General features: G+C 39.6%; 1 protein-coding gene and 1 long non-coding RNA gene across 16 annotated transcripts in view; one reads left to right on the forward strand and one right to left on the reverse strand.

Annotated features, from left to right (window-relative positions):
- LOC121820172 (uncharacterized) overlaps nucleotides 1-9,516 on the reverse strand; it is a 61,588-nt gene extending 52,072 nt beyond the window's left edge. For all 5 annotated transcript variants that reach the window (XR_009601627.1, XR_009601631.1, XR_009601628.1 and 2 more), the window contains exon 1: nucleotides 9,138-9,516. This is a non-coding gene — a long non-coding RNA (uncharacterized LOC121820172). The remainder of the gene's footprint in view (nucleotides 1-9,137) is intronic.
- A 280-nt stretch (nucleotides 9,517-9,796) lies between these two features.
- Nucleotides 9,797-26,135, forward strand: part of MAP3K7 (mitogen-activated protein kinase kinase kinase 7) — a 74,076-nt gene continuing 57,737 nt past the window's right edge. For all 11 annotated transcript variants that reach the window (XR_009601624.1, XR_009601623.1, XR_009601625.1 and 8 more), the window contains exons 1-2: nucleotides 9,797-10,091; nucleotides 23,952-24,062. Coding sequence is in view for 4 of the 11 variants with exons in the window: in XM_060419560.1 (XP_060275543.1) it covers nucleotides 9,972-10,091; nucleotides 23,952-24,062 (231 nt within the window). In the remaining 7 variants the exon portion in view is untranslated. The remainder of the gene's footprint in view (nucleotides 10,092-23,951; nucleotides 24,063-26,135) is intronic.

Consider the following 26,135-nt stretch of genomic DNA (forward strand, 5'->3'; position numbering starts at 1 on the left):
GGAAGAATGAGAACAAAAGTTTACCCTTGCAAAACATACAAGGTGAATTATCTAACCATTAGTCATTTTAACAGTAAAGAGAGGTATAAATTGACTGATAGAACAAAGCACCTTCAAAATTCTCAAATACTTAAGAAATCTCTGTGATAAATTAGGTATGCTACTTGTTATAGGAAATATTTAGTTAATGTATTCCTTACACCTGAAATAAACAGCATTTACTTAGAAATGTGGATACTCACTTAAGTTTTAGAAGATTATTAAGTGTCTACATTTCGGGTGCAGTTCTAAATCCTGAGACAACAGTGGTGAACACAATGCTTACGATCAATCCCTGTCCCAGTGGAACTGACATCCCCTGGAGTGGGGAGAGGGTGGGAGGACAGAAAATAAACAAAGCAATAAAAGTAAATAAGATAATGTCAAATAGGTAAAGGGAGAGAAATAAAACTGAGTAATGGATAAAAAGTGAAGCGGTAGGAAGCTGAGGTGGAGGTAACTGAGCCAAGATCTAAATGATAAGATGGAGACATCAGTGGGAAATTAGAGAAACTGCAAACCGGAGTTGGGAATTGCAAATCTACCTACCTGTAGACCTGTATCCATGAAATTAAAAGATGCCTGCCCCTTGGAAGAAAATTTATGACAAACCTAGACAGCATATTAAAAAGCAGAGATGTCACTTTGCCTACAAAGGTCCCTATAGTCAAAACTATGGTTTTTCCAGTAGTTGGATGTGCGAGTTGGATAATAAAGAAGGCTGAGCATTGAAGAATTGATGCTTTTGGACTGTGGTGTTGGAGAGGACTCTGAATAGTGAAGTTGAACAGAAGGATATTAAGAAATAACACTTCAAACAATGTCCCATAAAACACAAAAAGAAACTGAAGGAAGCAGTCAGAATTCTGGGGGATCTGGCTGAATATTCATTGGAAGGACTGATACTGAAGCTGAAGTTCCAATACTCTGGCCATCTTACACAAAGAGCCAACTCCTTGGAAAAGACCCTGATGTGGGGAAAGACTGATGGCAGAAGGGGACGACAGAGGATGAGATGGTTGGATGGCATCACTAACTCAATGGAGATGAGTTTGAGCAGACTCCAGGAGATGATGAAGTACAGAGAAGCCTGGTATGCTGTAGTCCATAGGGTTGCAAAGAGTTAGATACGACTTAGCAACTGAAGAACAAAAACAACAACCTGTAGACCACTGCTGCTGCTGCCGCTAAGTCGCTTTAGTCGTGTCCGACTCTGTTCGACCCCAGAGACGGAGCCCACCAGACTCCCCCATTCCTGGGATTCTCCAGGCAAGAACACTGGAGTGGGTTGCCATTTCCTTTTCCAATGCATGAAAGTGAAAAGTGACAGTGAAGTCGCTCAGTCGTGTCTGACTCTTTGCAACCCCATGGACTGCAGCCTACCAGGCTCCTTCGTCCATGGAATTTTCCAGGCAAGAGTACTGGAGTGGGGTGCCATTGCCTTCTCCGTGTAGACCACTAGTACATGAGAAAAGAAATCTAACTCATATAAAAGCAGGCCTTCTCCTAACATTTGCAGGGCCCAGAGCAAGAGTACAAACAGAGGCTCACATATGTAAGTCAAAACATTAATATTTGTAACTTCTAACTCAAAATAACTGGTAAAGGGAACAAATTCCATCTTGCACCAGCATGCAAGTGGTATGAGCCCCTGACCTATCCCCACTCCTCCTATGCTAGACCTAATTTTACACTGCAAGGAACCTTACACCACCCACAAGTGGACACTCCAACCTACCCACTGGAGCCCATTCCCACACCCTCCCTACATAGAGATCTGCCTTGGCTAACCTTCAGGAGACAAGACCCAAATCCAATGGGCACTCTGAGTTTTTCTCACATTTAGCTTCTTGAAAAGTAACACTGAAATATCCTTTTATATTGATTTCCACATTACAGTTTTTAGTTTTCCACAAATTTCTTTGGCAGTTCCTCTGCCTCTTCTCCTACCTTAAAGATTTTACCCCATAAGGTTTTAATTCCTCTTCTTTCTCATTTTATACATCTTCACTAGGTAATCTTGTTCATTTCCATGACTGAAATTACCATCAATATCTGTTTCTCCAGGACTGCCTTTTTCCCTAAGATTAGTTGCCTACTTGATAATTACACTTGGAACTCTCTCAGGCATCTCGAGCTCAGTGGCTTGAACTGCTCTTTATTCTCCTCTCCCCCAATCTTGTTCCAGTCTTCCCTGCTTCTGAAAATAGCACCCTTCCCAACTGAGTTGCACAAGTGAGAAATCTGGGAATCATCCTTTATACCTTTTGCCCTTTCCTTTGTCTCCTTCCCCAACATCCCACCAATTCTGTTTCCTGAGTATCTCTCAAATCCATTTATCCATAACTCCTGTGGCCACGATCTGTATTGTTCAAATCACTAACACTTCTATTACTACTGCAACACTCTCCTAGCATCTCAAAATTTTCATGTCATGGTAAAGGTTAAAGATGATAATATTGCAAAATATTCTGGGATAAACTGGAAAACATTTTAAAGAATCTATTTGGGCTTAATTAAAAAAAAACAAAACAAAAAACCTGCTTTTCCCACATTCAGTTATTTTAAAAAATAAAGCATTACAACATCTAAAGAGTCCTTGTAAACATCAAACATGTTTTTCCAAAATTTTAAGAGGAATTTTTATAAGCTTTCCTTCATAAATATAACTTTTTAATATAAGATTTTATATTGTACTTGAAATACCTACTAACAATCCTAATCAAGACTTTTTAAAAATGAACTCTTCAAATTCTTGATAGTCATTATCAAAGAGAACATATATTCATACAAGAAAATGAAAATGTTTAAATATTTTCACAACCATTTAAAAATCTACAACAGCTGAAATAGTAATTTAAAACTCTCTAAACAATTCTTCCTCTTATTTAAATAGCAAATACAATGTTCAAACTCCTTGGGATAATATGAATAGATCTTGAAACCAGCTACATTGTTTCATATCAAGAATTTCAAAAACAAAGATGCAAATTTTATCTGCAGGACACATAGGCACCATCAAAGCAGTTGCCTTGCCACTAACACAATTGATGGGGACAAAAAAGAACATCAGCTGCAAACAGAAATGCTAGCTTTGTACAATGTCAGAGAACATCCTGGAGCTGCACCTTTACTCTACTTTTGCAGGTAAACTCTGACCAGTCACATTGTGGACACTTGGAACACAAACCCTCCCAGGAGCCCAAAGACCTAGAATGAAGACGTGGGGAGTATATGGAATAAAGAAACCCAAATATCAAAGAAATGCACGAATTTGGGGAGCCACTCTCCAGCACTTTAACAAAATTGCTAAGGGATTGGCTCTTTTCTGTGAGAAAACTGCAGTTTTGAATACAGTGGAAAACTACTTCTGAACTTTCTATAAAGAATATTTGACTGGCGGGCTAGTTTGGTTCTGGCACACAGTAAAGACACACTTTCTAAGTATAGAGCACAACCTGAATAGACATATAAATAATGAACATTTGTTGGCTGCATTCCCAGCAACCATTCCGTGCTTTGCTTTCTTAAAAGTCTCTAGATCTTTCTTCTGGTTAGCAGCTCCTTCTTCTCAAAGCTCACAAGTTGGTGAGTCCTAGATCTAAGATAAAGACATTCATAACTTCAAACCCCATCTCCATTCTTCAGTCAACGGTATAGTTGCCGAAGTTTAAAGTTCCCTGTTCTTCTGAAGCAGCTATCAAAAGAGATGCTGTCATTGTACTAGACAATGGGATATGTCACATGAAAAATGAAACTGCTACAGCATGCATTCTTAATGGGGGTGATATCATCTCCCAGTGGGTGAAATTGGAGAGGAAAAAAATCTTACTGTCTTTACATATAAAGCAAAAATATGCATACAGTACATAAACAGATTACTAAGTATATATGTAGTAGTAAAAACTCTGGGGGCTATTAAGAAAAAGTCTTAAAAGGTTACATGGTGATTGCAGCCATGAAATTAAAAGACGCTTACTCCTTGGAAGGAAAGTTATGACCAACCTAGGTAGCATATTCAAAAGCAGAGACATTACTTTGCAGACTAAGGTCCATCTAGTCAAGGCTATGGTTTTTCCAGTGGTCATGTATGGATGTGAGAGTTGGACTGTGAAGAAGGCTGAGCGCCGAATAATTGATGCTTTTGAACTGTGGTGTTGGAGAAGACTCTTGAGAGTCCCTTGGACTGCAAGGAGATCCAACCAGTCCATTCTGAAGCAGATCAGCCCTGGGTGTTCTTTGGAGGGAATAATGCTAAAGCTGAAGCTCTAGTACTTTGGCCACCTCATGCGAAGAGTTGACTCATTGGAAAAGACTTTGATGCTGGGAGGGATTGGGGGCAGGAGAAGGGGACGACCAAGGATGAGATGGCTGGATGGCATCACTGACTCAATGGACACGAGTCTGAGTGAACTCCGGGAGTTGGTGATGGACAGGGAGGCCTGGCGTGCTGCGATTCATGGGGTTGCAAAGAGTCGGACACGACTGAGCGACTGAACTGAACTGAACTGAACTAAGGGATTAACAATGGGAAAAAAGATTGAGAAACTCTGTTCTAGAATAATGGCAAATATCACAAAAAGCAGATGACAACAATGGAAACTCAATTACTGATGTTACCATTAACTTTATCATTCAAATGACACTCTAAGTCGGTTCTAGCTCTTAGCTTTCAACTTAACTAAGCTAATAAATCCCCTTTATTGTTTAAGCAATGTTGTCTTGAGTTGTCTGTTACTCATAACAAAGTCACACTAACAGGTAAAATACAGAACTTGTTCTGTTAAGTACTGACACTGAGGATGGGTGGTACAGAGTGCTCAAACTGGGAGGGACTTCAAGTCCAGTTTAATAGCTTGATATTCAGTTCACTTCAGTCACTCAGTTGTGTCCAACTCTTCGCGACCACATGGACTGCAGCATGCTGGGCCTCCCAGTCCATCACCAACTCCCGGAGTTTACTTGAACTCATGTCTAAGTCAGTGATGCCATCCAACCATCACATCCTCTGTCATCTTCTTTTCCTCTCGCCTTCCATCTTTCCCAGCATCAGGGTCTTTTCAGATGAGTCAGTTCTTCGCATCAGGTGGCCAAAGTATTGGAGTTTCAGCTTCAACATCAGACCTTCCAATGAACATTCAGGACTGATTTCCTTTAGGATGGACTGGTTGGACCTCCTTGCAGTCCAAGGGACTCTCAAAAGTCTTCTCCAACACCACAGTTCAAAAACATCAATTCTTCGGTGCTCAGCTTTCTTTATATTCCAACTCTCACATCCATACATGACTACTGAAAAACCATAGCCTTGACTAGACAGACCTCTGTTGGCAAAGTAATGTCTCTGCTTCTTAATATGCTGTCTAGGTTGGTCACAGCTTTTCTCCCTAGGAGTAAGCGTCTTGTAACTTCATGGCTGCAATCACCATCTGCAGTGATTTCGGAGCCCAAAAAAATAAAGTCTGCCACTGTTTCTCCATCTATTTGCCATGAAGTGATGGGAACAGGTGCCATGACCTTAGTTTTCTGAATGATGAACTTTAAGCCAACTTTTTCACTCTCCTCTTTCACTTTCAAGAGGCTCTTTAGTTCATCTTCACCTTCTGCCATAAAGGTGGTGTCATCTGCATATCTGAGGTGATTGATATTTCTCCCAGCAATCTTGATTCCAGCTTGTGCTTCATCCAGCCCAGCATTTCTCATGATGTACTCTGCATAGAAGTTAAATAAGCAGGGTGACAATATACAGCCTTGACATACTCCTTTCCCAATGTGTAACCAGCCTGTTGTTCCATGTCCAGTTCTAACTGTTGCTTCTTGACCTGCATACAGATTTCTCAAGAGGCAGGTCAGGTGGTCTGGTATTCTCATCTCTTGAAGAATTTTCCAGTTTATTGTGATTCACATAGTCAAATAAAAAAGAAATAGATGTTTTTCTGGAACTCTCTTGCTTTTTTGATGGTCCAGCAGATGTTGGCAATTTAATCTCTGGTTCCTCCGCCTTTTCTAAAGCCAGCTTGAACATCTGGAAATTCACAGTTCATGTATTGTTGAAGCCTGGCTTGGAGAATTTTGAGCATTACTTTACTAGCGTGTGAGACAAGTACAATTGTGTAGTAGTTTGAGCATTTTTTGGCATTGCCTTTCTTACGGATTGGAATGAAAACTGATCTTTTCCAGTCCTGTGGCCACTGCTGAGATTTTCGCAAATTTGCTGGCATATTGAGTGCAGCACTTTCACAGCTTCATCTTTTAGAATTTGAAATAGCTCAACTGGAATTCCATCACTTCCACTAGCTTTGTTCATAGTGATGATTCCTAAGGCCCTCTTGACTTCACATTCCAGGATGTCTGGCTCTAGGTGAGTGATCACATCATCGTGATTATCTGGATCTCTGGAAATTTGTGGAGACGCTATAGACAAGTGACTAAAGTTCACATGACATTGTGAGGTCTAAGCTTCCATCCTTAACTCATGAAAGTTAAAAAAGTTAAAAGGAATATGAAGTCAAAATTCAGGTGAACTGAGACAAATTCCCCTCCCTCAATTCTCTAGATTCAAACTATATTATTTGATTCTTTGATCGCAAATAACAAAAATACAACTTGAATCAGCTTAAATGAAAAAATGGGAATGTACCAGCTCATGAAATTAAAAGACGCTTACTCCCTGGAAGGAAAGTTATGACCAACCTAGATAGCATATTCAAAAGCAGAGACATTACTTTGCCAATAAAGGTCTGTCTAGTCAAGGCTATGGTTTTCCCAGTGGTCATGTATGGATGTGAGAGTTGGACTGTGAAGAAAGCTGAGCACCAAAGAATTGATGCTTTTGAACTGTGGTGTTGGAGAAGACTCGAGAGTCCCTTGGACTGCAAGGAGGTCCAACCAGTCCATCCTGGGTGTTCAGTCCTGGGTGTTCTTTGGAAGTACTGATGTTGAAGCTGAAACTCCAATACTTTGGCCTCCTCATGCAAAGAGTTGACTCATTGGAAAAGACCCTGATGCTGGGAGTGATTGGGGGCAGGAGGAGAAGGGGATGACAGAGGATGAGATGGCTGCATGGCATGACCAACTCGATGGACATGAGTCTGGGTAAACTTGGGGCAATGGTGATGGAAAGGAAGGCCTGGCGTGCTGCGATTCATGGGGTCGCAAAGAGTCGGACAGGACTGAGCTACTGAACTGAACTGAACTAGCTCATAAAATCAAATCACAGAATGAGAGAGGTACACTGGACCTTAAGGATGATAAGATCCAGAGTCATAAGCACTGCTGAGAGAGGGGACTTAAAAAAAAAAGAAAGAAAGAAAAACTGCAAGCAAATAGCATAAGGATTGATTTTAGATTACCATCAACATCAGAAGTCCGAATCTGTGCATAAAATATAGAAGCAGAAGTATTAAGGTAGATGTTCAAGATCATGAAGGAGATTCACTTTGAAATGCATCCAACGAAATAAGAAAGATGTACGCATGAGAGGATGCATAGACAGATATGGGATAAAAACAAGTATAGTAAAATGTTAATGATAGCATCCTACCAGTAAGTATGTAGTGGTTTACTGTGAAATTCTTTCAACTTTTCTGTATTTCGATATTTTTCATAACAAAATTTTTGGGGAAAAAAAAACCCAAGCAGAACACCATCATGATTATGGTGACTAATCCCTTGTCTGCCTTTAGTTCTAAACTGAAGGTACAGAAAACAGATCATGCACTCCATGAAAGTTAGGACTGGCAAAAGTATTCATTCAGCCAAAACATAAAAGAATTATCTCAATTCCCACTTGGTAGCATCCACTGTTTTAAGATCAAAGTGTTAAAGAAAAAGTAAATATGACCTGTGAGTGAAAGGACAAGGTTAAAAGTTGACCATTCTAGTTTGGGAATTTGAGTAAAGAAATGACAGGTAAAAATGGTTATCCCATTAATTTAATATGTTTCCATTTGGTGGTTGTTTTTTGTTTAGTTGCTCAGTCGTGTCCGACTGGAGAAGGAATGGAGAAGGAAATGGCAACCCACTCCAGTATTCTTGCCTGGGAAATCCCATAGGTTGTAGCCTTCCAGACTCCTCTGCCCATGGAATTTCCCAGGCGAGAATACTGGAGTGGGTTGCCATTTCCTTCTCCATTCTATTTGGTTATTAGTGCACTAATTAAGCATCATTTTGTTGTAATACACATAGAAATAAAGCTCTGATTTCTCACTTGGACAACTGAGTAAACAATGGGATCCTTCATGGAGACAGAAAATGCACACAAAGAATATATATGTAGTGGGTGATAACTTCTGAATTTGTTTTTGGAATCTTAAAGTTCATATGCTAAGTTACGTCTAAACAGAGATGTCCAGTAGGTCCAGAATTCAGGAAAAATTTGAAAACTGGGAGAGATTGTGAGTTATCATCATAAAAGTGGTCAATACCCTGGGTAAGATCACCCAGAGATTGCTCTGTGAAAGAAATTATTCTTCCATTCTCTTACCCATTCACCAAATTATCATTGTTATTAACACTACAAATAAAAAAACGACACCCTGTCTTCCAGGAGGTCATAACTTCTTAATTGCCAAATTCAATGACCTATTGGCAATCCCAATGTTGGTTAGCTATTCCTTACTTGAAAAACTGTCCGCCACTGATATTGCCATCACCATTCCCCTCACTTTCTCCTTTCTGACTGTTCCCTTTTTGGTCTCCTACTGAGATAGAACTTGACCTTCACAACGTTTCATTCTTAAACCTTCATCTCTAACTCCAATTTTCCCAATTAGCCTTTAGGTCAAACTGACTGATGCTTAACAGATAGTTTAAAAGTAAAAATTGTGTTGACAGTACAACGCAGGAAATACTTCTCACCTTGGAAATATACTGAGCTAGGTGCTTGTGAGAATCATAATTGATTTACTCCAGAGCCTGTCTACTCCTGTCCTGAAAATGGCAACAAAAATATTTAATTTGCAAGGCTACTGTTAATGATAAAATAGGGATACATAAATGCAAAGCATCCAGCACAAAGCACTGCACTCCGACATGTACCAATACATCCTATATGTTCAAATGAAAGACAAATTATGCCAAATCATAAATATCTACCTTACCTAAAATTAACTTCTGTTCGTGAGCCTATATTGTATTATTCAGGTTACATACGCTGGCTCGCTGTGTATTATTTTCTTTAGAATCTCTGATAGCATCAGGGACTGGCTCAAAGTAACAGTAGCAATCGCTTCCCTCCAAACACAAAATACATTTTCCTAGGCTTTTGAAGAAATAGTGCAGTTTAGCTTAGGAGTGAAACTGCATAGTAAGCTTCATCACAAAAACTCAATCCAATACTACCCCGTCCATCTGCAGGTCTCTGACAGAAAAGGGAGCGGGGTCAAAACATACTTCACCCAGCAAGGCTGAAACTGTAGCTTTTATCTTTCCCGCTGGTTCCTAAAGGACCAACCGTACTGAGATTCCATCGTGCTCTGCGCCACTTCCGTTCGCGCGTTTTAATTACGTCACATGTCAGCTCTCGCGGTATCATCACTTTGCTGAAGGCCCTTAATAAAGGTCTCGCGAAATTTGTCTCTCAGGTCCAAACTAGCCTCCCACCCTCCCCAACTCCACCCCTGCGCCACCCCACCCCCAACCTGTCCTTCCTTTCTCTGTCTCAGTCACCGAATTCTCCCCTCCCCTCCCTTGATCTCAAGGCCCTCCTCTTGTTTCCGATTTCTGGCCGGAACCGGAAGTTTGGTGGGCGGGGCCGGGCGGCGGAAAACGCAGCTGAGCCGGAGCCGGGACTCGGCTGTGGCCGCTGTCCCTGTCCCCGCCACGGATCGCCGTGGCTCCAGGTTGAAGGTCGGTCCGGAGGCGGGTGGGCGCGGGTCTCCCCCGGACTGTCCGGGCGGCAGCCTTCCCGGGCCCCCCGGGCTCCGCGAGGGATCATGTCTACAGCCTCCGCCGCTTCTTCCTCCTCCTCGTCTTCCGCCGGTGAGATGATCGAAGCCCCCTCCCAAGTCCTCAACTTTGAAGAGATAGACTACAAGGAGATCGAGGTGGAAGAGGTGAGCGAGGCCCGGCACGGAGGCTCGAGCCCTGGCCTGTCCCGGTCTCTGCCTGGTCCTAACTCTTAAGGCGCCTCCCCAACCTTTCTATTTCTTGAGACCCACCCGGGAGTCTCCACACCCCACAGAGACCGGGTATAAAGGGGCTCTCCGCGTTCAGCTGCTCCGGGGTAGCTCTCTTTTTTTCTCCCTTTAGCACTCTTGAGTTTGGATTTAATATTCCGGTGCTTGGAGTTTGGGTCATCTCAAACGGAAAAGGATAAACTGGTGCGATCGTCTGGTCCACCAGTTCTAGAATCTGTAAGTAGTAAAATATATCAAAGACCATGGCCGTTTTGGAGTTTTAGTTCTCCAAAACATGGTGTTCTTAAGGGTCAAGGATTATATTATGTTCGACTTCTGGCTCAGCATCTGGCACGCAGTGGGTGCTCAATGGATGCTTCGTAAATTAATACATCCACAAGTCTAATAGTTTTTCCAAGTACCGAATAGCTGTTTTGCCGATTCCATAGAGCAGTAGTCATATTAAATGTTATTTAATAGCCTTCAATTAGACTAATTTAGGCTAATTTCACCAGTAGTAATGTAGACTGGTTTAGGATGAAAAAATGTTTCGAGTAGCATATTCTGAAGAAATAACGATTGATTTCAGTGACAACTAGAATGTGAGATCAAACCAGAAATCGCTGTTATAAAACCCGAATACATCCTTTATTCTGCAATATTTAAAATTATTTTGGAGCAAGGTAACAATGTGCCTTTAGCACGTTGCTTTTCAATGCACAGAGGTTGGTTGTATAGACCATAAAATTTAGAAAACTGAAAGCTATGTATATTTTAAAGACACTTTAGAAAGTATTAAAACTTTGGTTGGAAATAGTATTTATTATTTACCATTTGTTTATCATTTAAGAAATTTACTAAGTACCCTGCATTACATACACCCACGAGAATCCTGCATGTTCTCAAAGAATTATCTCTATTTTAAAAATTTTAAGTTACTTTTAGACAGTGGTAAGCTAAAAGTAGATAATTATCCTTCGACGAATAATTTTTTTTTTCTATGCATGTTTTGGAAGAATAATGGATTACTTTATTTTTACTTGCTTAAAATAATCTTAAAGATCGCTGAAAACAGCCTCATTTTACAAGATAGTGTAAGTGGGAAGAGCAAAACCTTTGGAGTTAGATGATGGTTCAGTGTATCAGCTATGCCATTTATTAGCTGCGTGATCTGGAGCAAGTTTCCTGACTAACATTTTTGAGCTTTAGTTTCCTTAACTATAAAATAATTATAATTTCTACTTCATTTTATTTGTATGAGACTTTATTAGGCAGTACATGCAAAACACCCAACTCAGTGCCTGACACACATTATTAGGAAACTGAGTTCCAGAAAGGAACTGTGACCTGCTTTAAGGTCATATGGCTAAAAGAAGGACCCATATTTTGGAAGGGGGGAGTTTTGTGTGTGTCTTTGTGTGTGTGTGTGTGTGTTTCTATTGAGACTATGATAAATTCTTTTTTCAGAATTGGATAGTTGATCCCGCTTTCATGGCTAACATTCTTTCTTTTTTAAGAATAAAAATTCGGTGAGTCAGTATAAAAGAATTGCAGTTTTTAAATAAGCATTTACGTCTACTCTGTGGCGAACTGCTTGCTATGCTTGTAGACTACAAATTGTTATATAATAATAACTTGTACTTCGTGGTCTACCAAATGTTTTCAGAGACTTACATCATCTGATTTTTACAACCTTAGTTTTCCCGCACTGCTTTCTGAAGCATTTTACATTCTTGGTTATGAGACTGTCCTTTAACTACTCTTCCCCCAAAGCTATTTAACTTCCTGTTTGGGTTCTGTTTCCAAAGACCCTTCTTTTAGTTTAGATGATGTTTCAACTATTCTTTAGTAGATTTAGGACATTCCTAAGGAGTAAATTTTTGTTTCTAGATGAAATTTTCTTACATTAGGTAGTCTTCTAATTTTGTTCTTTTCAGTTTTTATTACTCAGTTTATTTTCATGTTAAAGATTTGAACTTAGACCTTTCTAATGTTAAAACCATTACATAATTTTCATCATATTCTTTATTTTTACATTAAAGCAGTATTACTATATAATCTAGGAAGCACCATGGGCACTCATTATTTCTCAACTTAGATTCTGCTCTCAGCTTAAAATCATGAATAAGAGAAAGATGACTAGAAACAAAAAGTATTTTATATTGCTTTCATTATTTCATATGGTACCAGTATATTGCCTACAAATGAAGAAAATCATATTCTGTTTCTCAAATAACAGTGTAATTGAATCAGCATTATACTGATTCAGTTAGAAACTGTATAAAGAAAAATACTCTGACCATAGGCCAAATATGCACTCATTTCACAGATGCATATTTTTAAGGCATCAGCTGATTTTAATCCTTACATTTCTTATACCATGACTCAGTAATAGTCAGTGTGAAACTTTCTAAATTCAGTTTTGATATCAAATTATGTCAGGTCACAGCATTAGAAACCTATGTAGGTATTTTTTAAATTTTTTAAGTCATTTAACTCTTATCATTCTGGATCTGACTGAATTATGAGTTATGTATCAGTCCATTGGGGACTAGGTTGCAAGAAGTGATAGAGGCAGTGTGGTGTGGTTAAAATAAAAGTGTACTGGGCTGGGTATTTAGAAAATGTAGATGCCATACTGATTCTGCCATCATGTATTTCAATAACTTTGAGCAAGTAACATGATTTTTCTGAGCTTCTTGATTTCTCACGTAAAAAGAGAGATTGAACAAGATAATTTAAGGTTTCTTCCAGTTCTAAAATGAAATCACACTGTTTCACACTTTTTCTAGCATTTATGCTCTGTTTCCACAGTCAGCTTTAAGGACAGTGATCATGATGAAATGTAGTTTATGACTGCTGCTGCTGCTAAGTCGCTTCAGTTGTGTCCGACTCTGCAACCCCATAGATGGCAGCCCACCAGGCTCCCCCGTCCCTGGGATTCTCCAGGCAAGAACACTGGAGTGGGTTGCCATTTCCTTCTCCAATGCATGAAAGTGAAAAGTGAAAGTGAAGTTGTTAATCCTAATTAAATAGGGCAAACAATACTCCCGGTTTACAGATACTGACAACTAGTCATAGAGTTTGATTTGCCAGAAGCCTTATATCTAAGTACATGGTAGAGCAGGGAATTGAGTTTGAGATTTCACACTCCTGAGTCATTTGCTCTTTCCTCTTGGATTTATAAGGTACCTTTGGTTCTTTCTGAAGTTAGTTTGTAGCCAAACCTTATTGTAAGAATGGGAAACAAAATACCAATTTCATTTATAATAGCTGGTCTCCAGCACCTAATGAACATTCTTTTCTGTGCTAAAATTATGAAAGATGAGTGAAGAATCCTAAGGTTCTCTCCTTAAAAACTTGACTTATCCTGAGACTAGATTTTCAGAACCATAAATTAAAACTATGAATGTAATGTAAATTATACACTTAAGCAATAATTTGAAAGTAGAGTTTATCACAGAAGGCTCCATTTAGTGGGAAAAGATTTTGAAACTAGATTTTGAATAAAGTAAGCATCACAGATTGGGAAAGATACTAAAATGAACTCTTTGTAGTTGTTCCTCTGCCTCTAATGCTCTTTTCCCTAGAATTTCATTGACCTGTTCTCACCATTCAAGTCCCATTCAAATGGTGGTGCTGGTGGTGGTATATTTGTTAAATCGTGTCCACCTCTTGCGACACAGGGACTGTAGCCTGCCAGGCTCCTCTGTCCGTGGGACTCTCCAGGCAAGAATACTGGAGTAGGTTGCCATTTCCTTCTCCAGTGTTACTTCCTTCGAAAAGCTTTCCCTGAGCAACCTAGATCTTTGTCAGTTCTAATAGCCTTCATGATACTTAGCTGTCACTGAAAGTAGGTATCCCTCAGCAAAGTTTATCCTTATTCACACTTTAAACTCCAATGCCTGGCATCTAAAGATTTTCTATAAATAGTTGCTGAATGAGTAAATGAAGTTACTGCAGCATAATCATGAGAATTCTAGTGTCCATCTGGTTCTCTTTATGTGAGCTGGTCCTTTTATGTGATTAAACCAGAGGTTAAGATAAGTTAGTGATTTGACTAACACAGTATTTACACTAAAAATAAAATCTGATTCTCTTTGCAAATGTTGATTTCATTGCAATTAATTATACCTAGCAAATAGTTTGGTTTAACCAGGGGTAAAAGATTCTGCAGAGGGTCAGGTGCTATAACAATACAAGCCATGTATTAGTGGGCCTTTACTAAAATGCTAAAAAGACCCTGTTTGGCATGGTCACTTTTTAAAGGGGAGATCCACAGTGTTGACATTAAGAATAGCATATGTGCAATGCGCATATAATAATTGGATACTTTATATGTTCTTAGAGACATGCAGAGGTTTTGTTTTAAATTGAAATACAGAAAGAGCTTTGACAGTGTTGTACATTTTGTGATTTTTTTTATGTTAAATGTGTGGGCAACTGATGATAGAACCTAACTTATAGTGGCCTGAATAAACTCTATAGATTTGTTATTAGTATTAATATTAAGAATATTCAGAATTATTAATAAGTGCTTCCATGTGAATCTTGATTGTTGGTTTAGGAGAAACCTGTAATTATTATCACAGTGAAGAGGTAGCCTCAGTGATAACATTTATAGTGTGCCTTTGTAACTTAAAAGATGACATGAGCATATTATTTGAAAGAAAGGCCTGTTTAAAGGGTCAGATGTCTTATGAGCTGGTTTTAAAAAGTCTGAATAATCAACTTTACTTCTGTGTTATAAAGTCTGTCTTGTCAGCAGGTGGCAGTTCTACTCTGCCACAGTTAATTAATAGATATTGAAGTTCTGAAATAGTTGGAGGCTCCAAGTTCTAACTAATAAATGTTCAGATCTATGCTTGTTCTGTCATGTCCCAAATTTCTAGCCAGAGCAATGGCGGCATGGCCAGGGTCCATTCACATAGATCACAGGTCAGAGCCAAAGCAAAATGACAGCTACTGTCATTGAACTAAAAATAACATGAATTGGACACAATTAAGAATTATTTCATAGTAAATTAAGAGTGCATGGGTGCACACCCTTTTCCATTTAGTTTTCCTTTAGTTGGGTTTTTTTTGTTTTTAAAAACCTGACTTGACAAAGGAATGGAGTGTTTGTCCATCTTAAAGAAATTAGTTTTTAAAGGAGTTGCTTTCTTTGAACACATACACCAAATTTTGATTTTGGCATTTTTGCCTTTTAATATTAATTGCATGGAAATATTTTTTTCTGTCATTTCATATTCTTCTGCTGCACTTTTTTATATTCAGAAATTAAATTTAAATCTGCTTTCCTACATGAGACTAAAATTGTGGATCCCAAACCATGAGGGCTAAACCACGGAGGGAGAGGTACATATAATAAGAGAATTAATCTGAAAACATTTTAATTTAGAAAACAGTCATATGTTCAGAAGGAAATATTTCAATTTGACTTCCCTTTTAAAACCAAAGTTCTCGCTGCATTCCTTTGTTTTTCTATTTTTATAGATGAGGGATTGTGAAAAATACCTGAAATATTTATTTTTGGGTTCGCCATTTTGGATGGATGTTTGCATTGGGGGAGATACTTGTAATTTGGACATGTGCCAGTTTTTACACTCTTGGTGAAAACTGATCTTTGGGGAAAGCTGTCCATTCACAATAATTGTTAATAATAATATGTCAGAGAAGCTTACTCAGATATGAGTACAATCAAAAAAGCATATTTGATTGTGAACTTGAATTAGAAATTTGGTAGTAAGTAAAGAGTGACTTCCTGTCATTGTTTTGTAGTTTAAATATTGGTTTCTTTTATTATTTACCTCAGTTGCCATTGTGTCTCAGCGTGCCATCTGTGCCACTCTCTCCTTCTGATCTACCATGTGTCAAGAACAACAATGCGTTGCTCTCAAGAATTCCCCTTTTCCTTTCTTCCTGCTGAAGATATGTCAGTGGTCTGGAAAACTTCCATAGACCGTATCAGCAGTAAGCGAAGGCTCTCTGGTCTGTGTGATGGTTTCCAGTGAGGTATTTTGTCTTACTGTTAGTTATGGTTTTAGTATAACCTGATACAGTCATTCTCAAATATCAGAATCACCTGAAGGGCATGTTAAAACACAGAATGCTGGACCCGACCCTCAGACTCAGTAATTCTAAGTGGAAAACTGAAAATTACATTTTCATAAATTTCCAGGTGATGCAAGTACTTCTGACCCAGAGATTACACTTAGAGAGCCATTGACGTAATGCTCTTGCTGTTTTTATATTTGCTTTCTTTTTGCTGGTTTCTTCTTCCCCTGTGTTCTAAATGTTGAAGTGCTTCAAAGCTCAGATCTGGGACCCCAGTGTTCATGTGCTATTTTTTGGTCACCACACCCAAGGGATTGATTCGAAGTACCAACTAAATGCTAGTGACTCTCCCAAGTTTTTAATATTCTGCCTGGCTTCTTGACTCATGTTTCTCTTTCTTGATATCTCTACTCAGATAACTAAATAGACATCTTAGGCTTTATATGAGTAAATCAGAACTCTGTGCTATTAAAAAAAAAAAAAAGAAAATCTGCTTGCTTCATCCTTTCTTATCCTTTCTTAAACTGTTTCTGAATCTAGACATTATAATTGACTCATGTCTTTTCCTGTCCACCTGTCCTGCCTGCATGCAGATCATCAGCAAGCTCTTTTGACTTTACCTCTAAAACATATGGTTTATGAGACGGTTGGATGGCGTCACCGACTCAGTGGACATAAGTTTGAACAAGTTCCAGGAGATAGTGAAGGACAGGAAAGCCTGGCGTGCTGCAGTCCATGGGGTTGCAAAGAGTTGGACACGACTTAGCTACTGAACAACAACTAAAACATATTCCCCTGCTTCCCTGATGACTCAGCAGGTAAAGAATCTGCCAGCAATTCAGGAGTGGCAGGAGACTCAGGTTATATCCCTGGGTAGGGAAGACCCCCTGGAGTAGTAAATGGTAACCCACTCCAGTGTTCTTGCCTGGGAAATCCCTTGGACAAAGGATCCTGGTGGACTACAGTCCATGGAGTCACAGAGTCGAACATGACTGAGCACAGGAGCACAAAAACAAGCTAAAACGTATCCCAGTTCTGCTCATTTTTCTGTACTACCATCAACCTTGTTCTCAAAGCACTTCTCTCTTGCTTGGGCTGCTTTTACAGCCTTCTGCCTGATCTCTCTCTCTATATAAGCTAGCTTCCTTACAGTTCATTCTTCACACAGAGCCAGAATGATTTTTTTTTAATGTAAAATCCTATCACATTCCTCCTTAAATTCCTCTAATTGCTTCCCATCACACTTAGACTGAGATTCAGACTCCTTTTCATTGTGCCAAGAACCCTCCAGGATCCAGACTTTGTCTGTCTCTCTGGCTTTCTCCTTCCTCACTCTTCCCTTTTCCCACTATGTCCTGCTTACACCAGACCCTCCAAGTGTTTCTCTAGGTCATCGTTAAAATGTCACCTTTCTCAGTAAGGCCTAATTTAAAATTGGAGTGGGAGGAGTGCATGAATGTGTACACACACAGACGCAATTACGTTTCTTTTCTTCTTGGTGCATTTATCATTTTCTTGAAACATTACGTCTTTTATATATATATATATAAACCTATATATACACACATTTTGCTTCCTCTTTGTCTCCCTGCACACAGAGAATATAAGTAGTTAGAACAAGGAGTTTGGTTTAACTTGTTTACTTCTATATCTGGAATATGTGGGATAATGCCTAAACTATAGCTGGGGTTCAAATGTTGAGTAGGGATTGTAGGTTTTTCCCCCTTTAGGGTCTTTACATTAGTAGTTTCTTTGGTTCATTCCTTGTGTCCTTCAAATATGAAATTAGTCCGTGGGGTCGCTGAGAGTTGGACACAACTCAGTGACTTCACTTTCACTCATCCCAGAAGGAAATGGCAACCCACTCCAGTGTTCTTGCCTGAAGAATCCCAGGAACGGTGGAGCTTGGTGGGCTGCCGTCTCTGGGGTCACACAGAGTCAGACACCACTGAAGCAACTTAGCAGCAGCCGCAGCAGCAGCAACCTCCTCAGATGCCTTTTATACTATCCAGCCATAAATTTCCACATAAGTCTGTCCCATTATTCAACTTTTTCTTTTTATCCATGACAGTTTTTTATAAGCTGTTACTTATCTTATTCATCTTTTTATCTCACATGTTTGCGAGCTCAGTCATGTCTGACTCTTTGCAACCCAAAGAGTAGGCTATAGCCCACCGGCTCCTCTGTCCATGGGATTCTGCAGGCAAGAATACCAGAGTGGGTTGCCATTTCCTCCTCTAGGAGATCTTCCTGACCCAGGGATCAAACCTGCATCTCCTGCGGCTCCTTCATTTTCAGGCGGATTCTTTGCCACTTGAGCCACATGGGAAGCCCCATCTTTTTGTCTATTGACTGTCTTTTCTTTCTTCTCCCTATCCCCCACTCAAATTGAAAGTACATTTAATGTGAATCTAGGCCTTTGTCTTATTTATGGCTTATCTCTTGTATCCCAGATGGTAGCTGAATATAGTAGATATTCAAGAAATATTGGTTTAAGGGAATAAATGCAGTTCATTGTTCTGTTGGCTTTAGCTTCACTTCACCTTTTGAAAGCAGGAGACCTTACCCATTTCTCCCCACCTGCTAACTGGACCCTCCCCTTCGGCTTTCATTGATCCTCTGAGATGCAGCTGAGCGCTGCATTTAGCTTCCTGTATTTTGAGCTGTCTGCCATCCAACAGCCTCCTTCCTGCAGTCAGAAGACACTTCAGTGTTCAGTTATCCTGTTTTTCTCTTGGCAGGAGTTTTTCTGTTCTGTCAAGGCTGAAAGAATGGGGGGCCTCCCTCTGACTGTCTCCTTTACCACACTTAACTTATTTGCAGCTTCCCATGTTGGCAGAGCCTGTCCTGTGAGGCTGCTTTCTCCTACAGATCTCAGTGAGAAGTTGAGGGGGAGGGGGCATGGAAATAAGTCTTCTCTACCCTTGAATCCCTAAGTCTGTCCTGAAAGCCACCATCATAGACTCTCATCTCTGGCCCTTTTCAGCTGGGAAGTGTTTGTGTGTGTGTGTGTTATTGTTTTGTCTTGAATTTCTTCTCTACCTCACTTTCAACCCTTGAAGGCAGGGATCAGTTCTTTATATATTTTTTCTTTTACCCCTAATATTTATGCCATTTGAAAAGATGGGAAGTTACATTTTGATTCTGTGATATGGTGATTTACAAGAAATATGAAAAGAATCCACCTGCAATGCCAGAAACCCTGATTTGATTCCTGGGTCGGGAAGTTGCCCTGGAGAATGGATAGGCTACCCACTCCAGTATTCTTGGGCTTTCCTGATGGCTCAGACAGTAAAGAACCCATCTGCCATGCGGCAGCCCTGAGTTGGGAAGATCCCCTGGAGGAGGGAATGGGAACCCACTCCAGTATTCCTGCCTGGAGAATCCCCATGGACAGAGGAGCCTGGCAGGCCGCAGCCCATGGGGTCACAGAGCTGGACATGACTGAGAGACTCAGCACACATGTACTTGGTCATTCAGATGACCAAAATATTTCTTAAATATATTTGGTCTTTGTCTGCAGTTTCTGGCTCACAGCTCCCAAAACCCTCTGAATTTTGTAAGTGCTGAGAGATAAAGATGTCCTGAGGTTAATTTTGGACCACACCTAAGAACAGGGCTGCTTGCCAGGAGAACCGACAATGTGATTAGGGGGTTGGAACTTTCAACCCCACCCCTCTGACCTCTGGGGAGGGAGAAGGGCTAGAGGTTTAATCAATCAGCAGTGGCCAGCAGCTTAATCATTCACGTCCATTTAATGAAGCTCCACATAAACCAGAAAGACGGGTTTCAGAGAGCTTCCAGGTTGGTGAACACATGGGCACAGAGAGGGCATAGAAGCCTTTGGTGGGAGAGAGGGAGGGTACAACACAGTCTCGCAGAACTGAGCCCTTAACCTGTGGGATCTGATGCTCTCTCCAGGTGGATGATGTCAGAATTAAACTCAGTGGTAGGCTGTCCAGCAGGTATCTGAGGAGTGCTTGAAAGTGTGGGGAAATCCCCCTCTACATACTGGAATTTAGTAATCAGAATCATTGCATACACAGAAATATAATTCATTAAGCACTGATTCTGTGCCTCTGAAGGAGAAGGTAATGGCACCCCACTCCAGTACTCTTGCCTGGAGAATCCTATGGATGGAGGATTCTGGTAGGCTGTAGTCCATGGGGTCGCTAAGAGTCGGACACTTACTGAGTGACTTCCCTTTCACTTTTCACTTTCATGCTTTGGAGAAGGAAATGGCAACCCACTCCAGTGTTCTTGCCTGGAGAATCCCAGGGACAGGGGAGCCTGGTGGGCTGCCGTCTATGGGGTCGCACAGAGTCAGACACGACTGAAGCGACTTAGCAGCAGTAGCAGCAGCTGTGCCTCTGACCTTTGAATTATTACAGTTATTTTTTCTGTTATGTATTTCAGTTTACCTGTACAACCTCAGGCATCTTGGACTTTATTTAATCGTTTTAGATCTGTTGTTTCACCATACACGTGAAATATCACATGGCCCTGATGCATGCAGAGGCTTCTTAATAAGTTCATGGACTCTTATCTTACATGAAATGCCTGTTTTATATTTCAGAGTGTTTCCAAAAAATTGCTTTTGTAAATGAGAGGGAGAAAGTTTATCATGTCCTTAGTTGCCCACATTGTGTTCTCACGGTTTTAAGTTGCAGGCTCAGGTTGGCCATCATCTCAGCACTAGGTGGCACTTGAGCATCGCAGTGAGTCGTGCACACCTTACACAGTTTTTGCAACAGATGCACGATACACAGATGTAATGTTTGAAATCCCTGTGGGGGCATTCTTGAGAATAGCAAAATGAAACAAGAGACTTGCTGAGTACCAGTGGCTTTGAGGTATCTGTAAATACATGAAAAGGGAAAGAAAAGTGAAATTACTATCCACTAAGTCCTGTCTGACTCTTTTGTGACCCCATGGACTGTTGCCTGCCAGGCTCCTCTGTCCCTGGAATTCTCCAGGCAAGAATACTTGATTGGTTAGCTATTCTCTTATGAAGCCATTCCTTCAGGAATTTTCCTGACCCAGGGATTGAACCCATGTCTCCTGCATTGGAGGCAGATTCTTTATTGTCTGAGCCACCAGTATCAGTATCAGTTCAGTTGCTCAGTCGTGTCCAACTCTGCAAGTCAGACCTGAGCCACCATTTATTAATACATAGTTGGAGAATGTATTAAATTACTTCCCAATCATTATTCATAGTACTGTTAACAGATAGACTGGTCTCTCCATCCTTTCTTTCTTCACCTGATACTGTCATAATGTTGAAATTCATTTTAGGTGTGCTGTTCATTGTGGTTAATTTGAAAGAAATAAGTAGTATAACTCTTCAAACTTACTCATACCCAACTCCAAGCATTTATTATTATTTTGTGGTATATAAGAAAATGTCTGATTTTGACTTATGAACCCTATAGATAATATGCTGAAGAAAATGTAAACATCTCCCTTTTACTGTTGAGAAAACAGAATCTCAAAGACATTAATTTGCCCAGTATTGGTAGCTAGCAGGCAGACAGAGTCTATATTTAAACGCAAGTCTGTTGGGTTTCAGATCCTAGGTGTACTCTTGCCATTATTCCAGTGGTACCAGGTTTAGCCAATCACTGTTCATGTTAAAGTAACTGGATGCAAAGTTCGAATAAGTGACATTGACTCCTTTCCCTATGAGAGGTACGGAGGAGGGCCAGAGCCTAATTAGCAGGGGGTCCCTGAGCACCAAGGGCCAGGAATGGAAAAAGAAAAGTCGCCAGAATCAAGACAACTCAGTTTCCTTTAGGCTGATGGCATACAGGCTTCCCAGGTGGCTCGGTGGTAAAGAATTCACCTGCCAAGCAGGAACGCAGGTTTGATCCCTGGGTTGAGAAGATCCCCTGGAGGAGGTCATGGCAACCCACTCCAGGCTTGCCTGGAAAATCCCATGAACAGAGGAGCCTGGTGGGCACCAGTCCACAGGGTCACAGATGAGTCAGACACAACTTACAGCCTAAACAACAATGACATCAAAGGTTGAATATAAAGTGAATTGTTTATGTGTTTCAAATCCTGGCTTCTCTGACTCTGTGATCTTGGGCAACTTGGCAACTGTGTGACTCAGTTTACTTACTTTTAAAATGGAGGAGGATTAAATATGTTAATGCACTAAAGCATGTAGACTAGTACTTGGCACATGGTAGACATTCACTGAATGTTAACTGTTTGGGTAGTTTTATACATTAAGCAGCATGAGAGATGTCCATACTGCTTTTTGTAATGTTTGCAGTGGAATTTGAGTTATGGCTAGAGTGGCCATCCATTTCAGCTTACAACTAACTATCCTGGTATTTACTAGCACTTGTTTCTCACTCTGGAAAGAGTACCTGTTCATGTAAGTTTGCCTGAAGTGAAGACTTCCTCCAAGAGCTGTAACTGCTCCTTTCTGACGCATGATACAGATTTGCATGCGTGCATGCGCAGTCGCTTCAGTTGTAGCTTACTGTTTGTGACCTCATGACCTGCCTGGCTTCTCTGTCCATGGGATTCTCCAGGCAAGAATACTGGAGTGGGTTGCCATTTCCTTCTCAGCTCAGTGCTTACTGCATAGAAAGTACATCATTGGTGAGAACTGTAGATTTTTCCCTTAAGGAAGTACTTAGATCCTTTGGAATTTGAAAGATTGAAGTAAGTGGCACATAACTAAGGTCATTTTCAGTGATAAAAGACTGATTTTATTCTAATAAGTATCAAAAGCTATTCTTTTGTTGTTGTTTTAATATAATGGCGAATTTCAAACATCAGTAAAAGTAGAGTAGCTTGAGAGAGGAATGAACTTGAGAGCTACCTGTCAGCTTCAACAATAATACAACATATGGTCGGTTTTTATTTTGTAACTTAAAAAGTAACTTTAATGAGATATATTTTACATATCACAAAATTTAGCCATTTAAAGTATACAGTGATTTTTACAATTTACTAGTTGTGCAAACATCACTGGAAATCTGTTTGCAAACATTTTCATCGCCTTGGTAGGATTCCTCCTACCCATTTACAGTTACTCCCAGTTTCCACTCTCAGCCCCAAACAACGACTGATCTACTTTTTACCCCTAAAGGTTGCCTTTTACAGACATTTCATATAACTGGAGTCATACAGCGTGTGGTCTCTTGTGTCTGTCGTTTGAGCTTAGTAAGGTTCATCCGTGTTGTAGCATGTATCAGTAGTTTATTCCTTTTTCTTGACGAATAACATTCCAGTGTATAATATGCCGTGTTTTGTCCGTCCTTCACATTGGCCAGTCTTTTATCATCTATATTTTTATCCTTTCCCTTCTACTCCCTACCCCACTGAACTATTTAAAAGCTATTTTTAATTTCATAAATATAAGAGCTTAAAACATTGATTACATTTCTGCTTTCTATTTTTGTTTTTCCAAACCATCTTCTCTGTATCTTCTCATTCATCTTGCCTGTTTTAATTTGTTTTCTGTCTTTAAGAGTCCTTTTTTTTAGTTTTGGTTTTGAGAATGAAGAGGTGTCTAGAGCGTAAACTTCCAAAGATAGAGACAGTGCCTTTCATTGTCTCCTTGTTTTAACGAAAATTCATACTGGCTCTGTGGCAAATCCCGATCGTGATGATTTCTAAAATCTTTAACCTTTCAGGTTTGCTTCAGCATTATATGTGGGCTGGATCTATTTGTTTCTGATTCTCATGGGTTTTTTTTTTTTTGTTTGTTTGCTTTTAACTCAGGTTGTTGGAAGAGGAGCTTTTGGAGTAGTATGCAAAGCCAAGTGGAGAGCAAAAGATGTTGCCATTAAACAAATAGAAAGTGAATCTGAGAGGAAAGCTTTTATTGTAGAGGTAAGTTGAAATGTCATTTCTGTTGTGTAGTTCTTTACCTAAGATACTCTGTGAATTTGATATTTGTGAAAAACAAAGTGTTTCTCAATTGTCATTTCTCTGGGTTCTTAAACATCAGCAATTTAGTTGAACTAAAGGGAATGCCATAGGAACATATTTTCATTCATACTCTTAGTTCTGATTAAAGATTAGAAGATTTAGCTGCATAAATGAATTCATCCCTGAATTAAAATACAGTCTCTTCCATGTAATTCAGATCTATTTCAAGGCATAGAATTTAAATTTTAAAATAGAAAAGAAATGGTAATCTCTCCCATTATCTAAAGTTAAGAAGGGAAATTTTATGCATTCATTTTTGACTGAATGTTTTAAGAAATTCGAATGAGATTATTTTAAGGAAAAATTATGTCAAATTGGCTTTTCTCATTTAGCATGAAAATTTATAGCTGTTCTCTTACAGATTTGATGATGGAGAATTCAATAATCATGAGATTATTTATTATCAGGTTCATTCTTTTATGCTGTTTTGTATATTAGATTACAGTATTTGAATAAATCAGTGATTTTATAACTTTTTAACTTCATTGGCCAACAGAAGTGTTCTTTACCTTATAAACTTTCTGAATTTTTATCTGTGATTTTATTTAATTATAATGTCAAAATGTACTTCCTGATATTTTTAAATGCATAACATGAAGTAGATTTTTGTAAATTAGTTGAATGAATTGAGAGATACTGATGAATGGTTTGATGTCATCATGAGGAAAAATGATCTGTAGTCCAGCAGTCTGGCTTTATCTTGCCTTACTCAGTTTTTGTTTATGGTTTAAATGAGGATGTTGATCAGATACTGTTGTATTGGCAGTTTCCTAAAACTAGATAAAATCATATGTATTAAAGTCTAGGAATCCAGTCAAAAAGATGATAATAGCTTGGAGAAAAAATTTTTCATCAAAGTTATAGATACACATAATTTAAATTGTTGAATGGTTCTCCATGTATTTTTATTAAAAATCCCGTGTATCTCCTCCCATCAAGTTTTCTTCAAGTTTTCTCCTTCTCAGAGGCAACTACGTTGAGCTCATCCTTAGTTTTGTTTGATGTCCCTCAATCCAGACTCACACCTTCTCTATATTTCTACCTCTGTGTTTATCTCTGCATTAAATATATATCTATATTTAGAGAAGATATTATTATACCTTCTCTAAAGAATCAACTTCTAATCTTTTTTTTTTTTAACTTTACAATATTGTATTGGTTTTGCCATACATCAACATGAATCGTCCACAGGTGTACACATGTTCCCCATCCTGAAATCCCCTCCCACCTCCCTCCCCTTACCATCCCTCTGGGTCATCCCAGTGCACCAGCCCCAAGCATCCTGTATCATACATCGAACCTGGACTGGCGATTCATTTCATATATGATATTATACCTGTTTCAATGCCATTCCCCCAAATCATCCCACCCTCTCTCTCCCCCACAGAGTCCAAAAGACTGTTCTATACATCTGTGTCTCTTTTGCTATCTTGCATACAGGGTTATAGTTACCATCTTTCTAAGTTCCATATATATGCATTAGTATACTGTATTGGTGTTTTTCTTTCTGGCTTACTTCACTCTGTATAATAGGCTCCAGTTTCATCCACCTCATTAGAACTGATTCCAATGTATTCTTTTTAATGGCTGAGTAATACTCCATTGTGTATATGTACCACAGCTTTCTTACCCATTCGTCTGCTGATAGACATCTAGGTTGCTTCCATGTCCTGGCTATTATAAACAGTGCTGTGATGAACATTGGGGTACACGTGTCTCTTTCAGTTCTGGTTTCCGCGATGTGTATGCCCAGCAGTGAAATTGCTGGGTCGAATGGCAGTTCTATTTCCAGTTTTTTAAGGAGTCTTCACACTGTTTTCCATAGAGGCTATACTAGTTTGCATTCCCACCAACAGTGTAAGAGGGTTCCCTTTTCTCCACATCCTCTCCAGCATTTATTGCTTAACCTCTAATCTTTGGGACAATAAAGAAGCTTTCACTAGCTGTTTGAAGACAGGGAAGGAGGGAATCTTT

The sequence above is a fragment of the Ovis aries genome, chromosome 8 (assembly GCF_016772045.2).
Source record: "Ovis aries strain OAR_USU_Benz2616 breed Rambouillet chromosome 8, ARS-UI_Ramb_v3.0, whole genome shotgun sequence".
Taxonomy (NCBI): domain Eukaryota; kingdom Metazoa; phylum Chordata; class Mammalia; order Artiodactyla; family Bovidae; genus Ovis; species Ovis aries.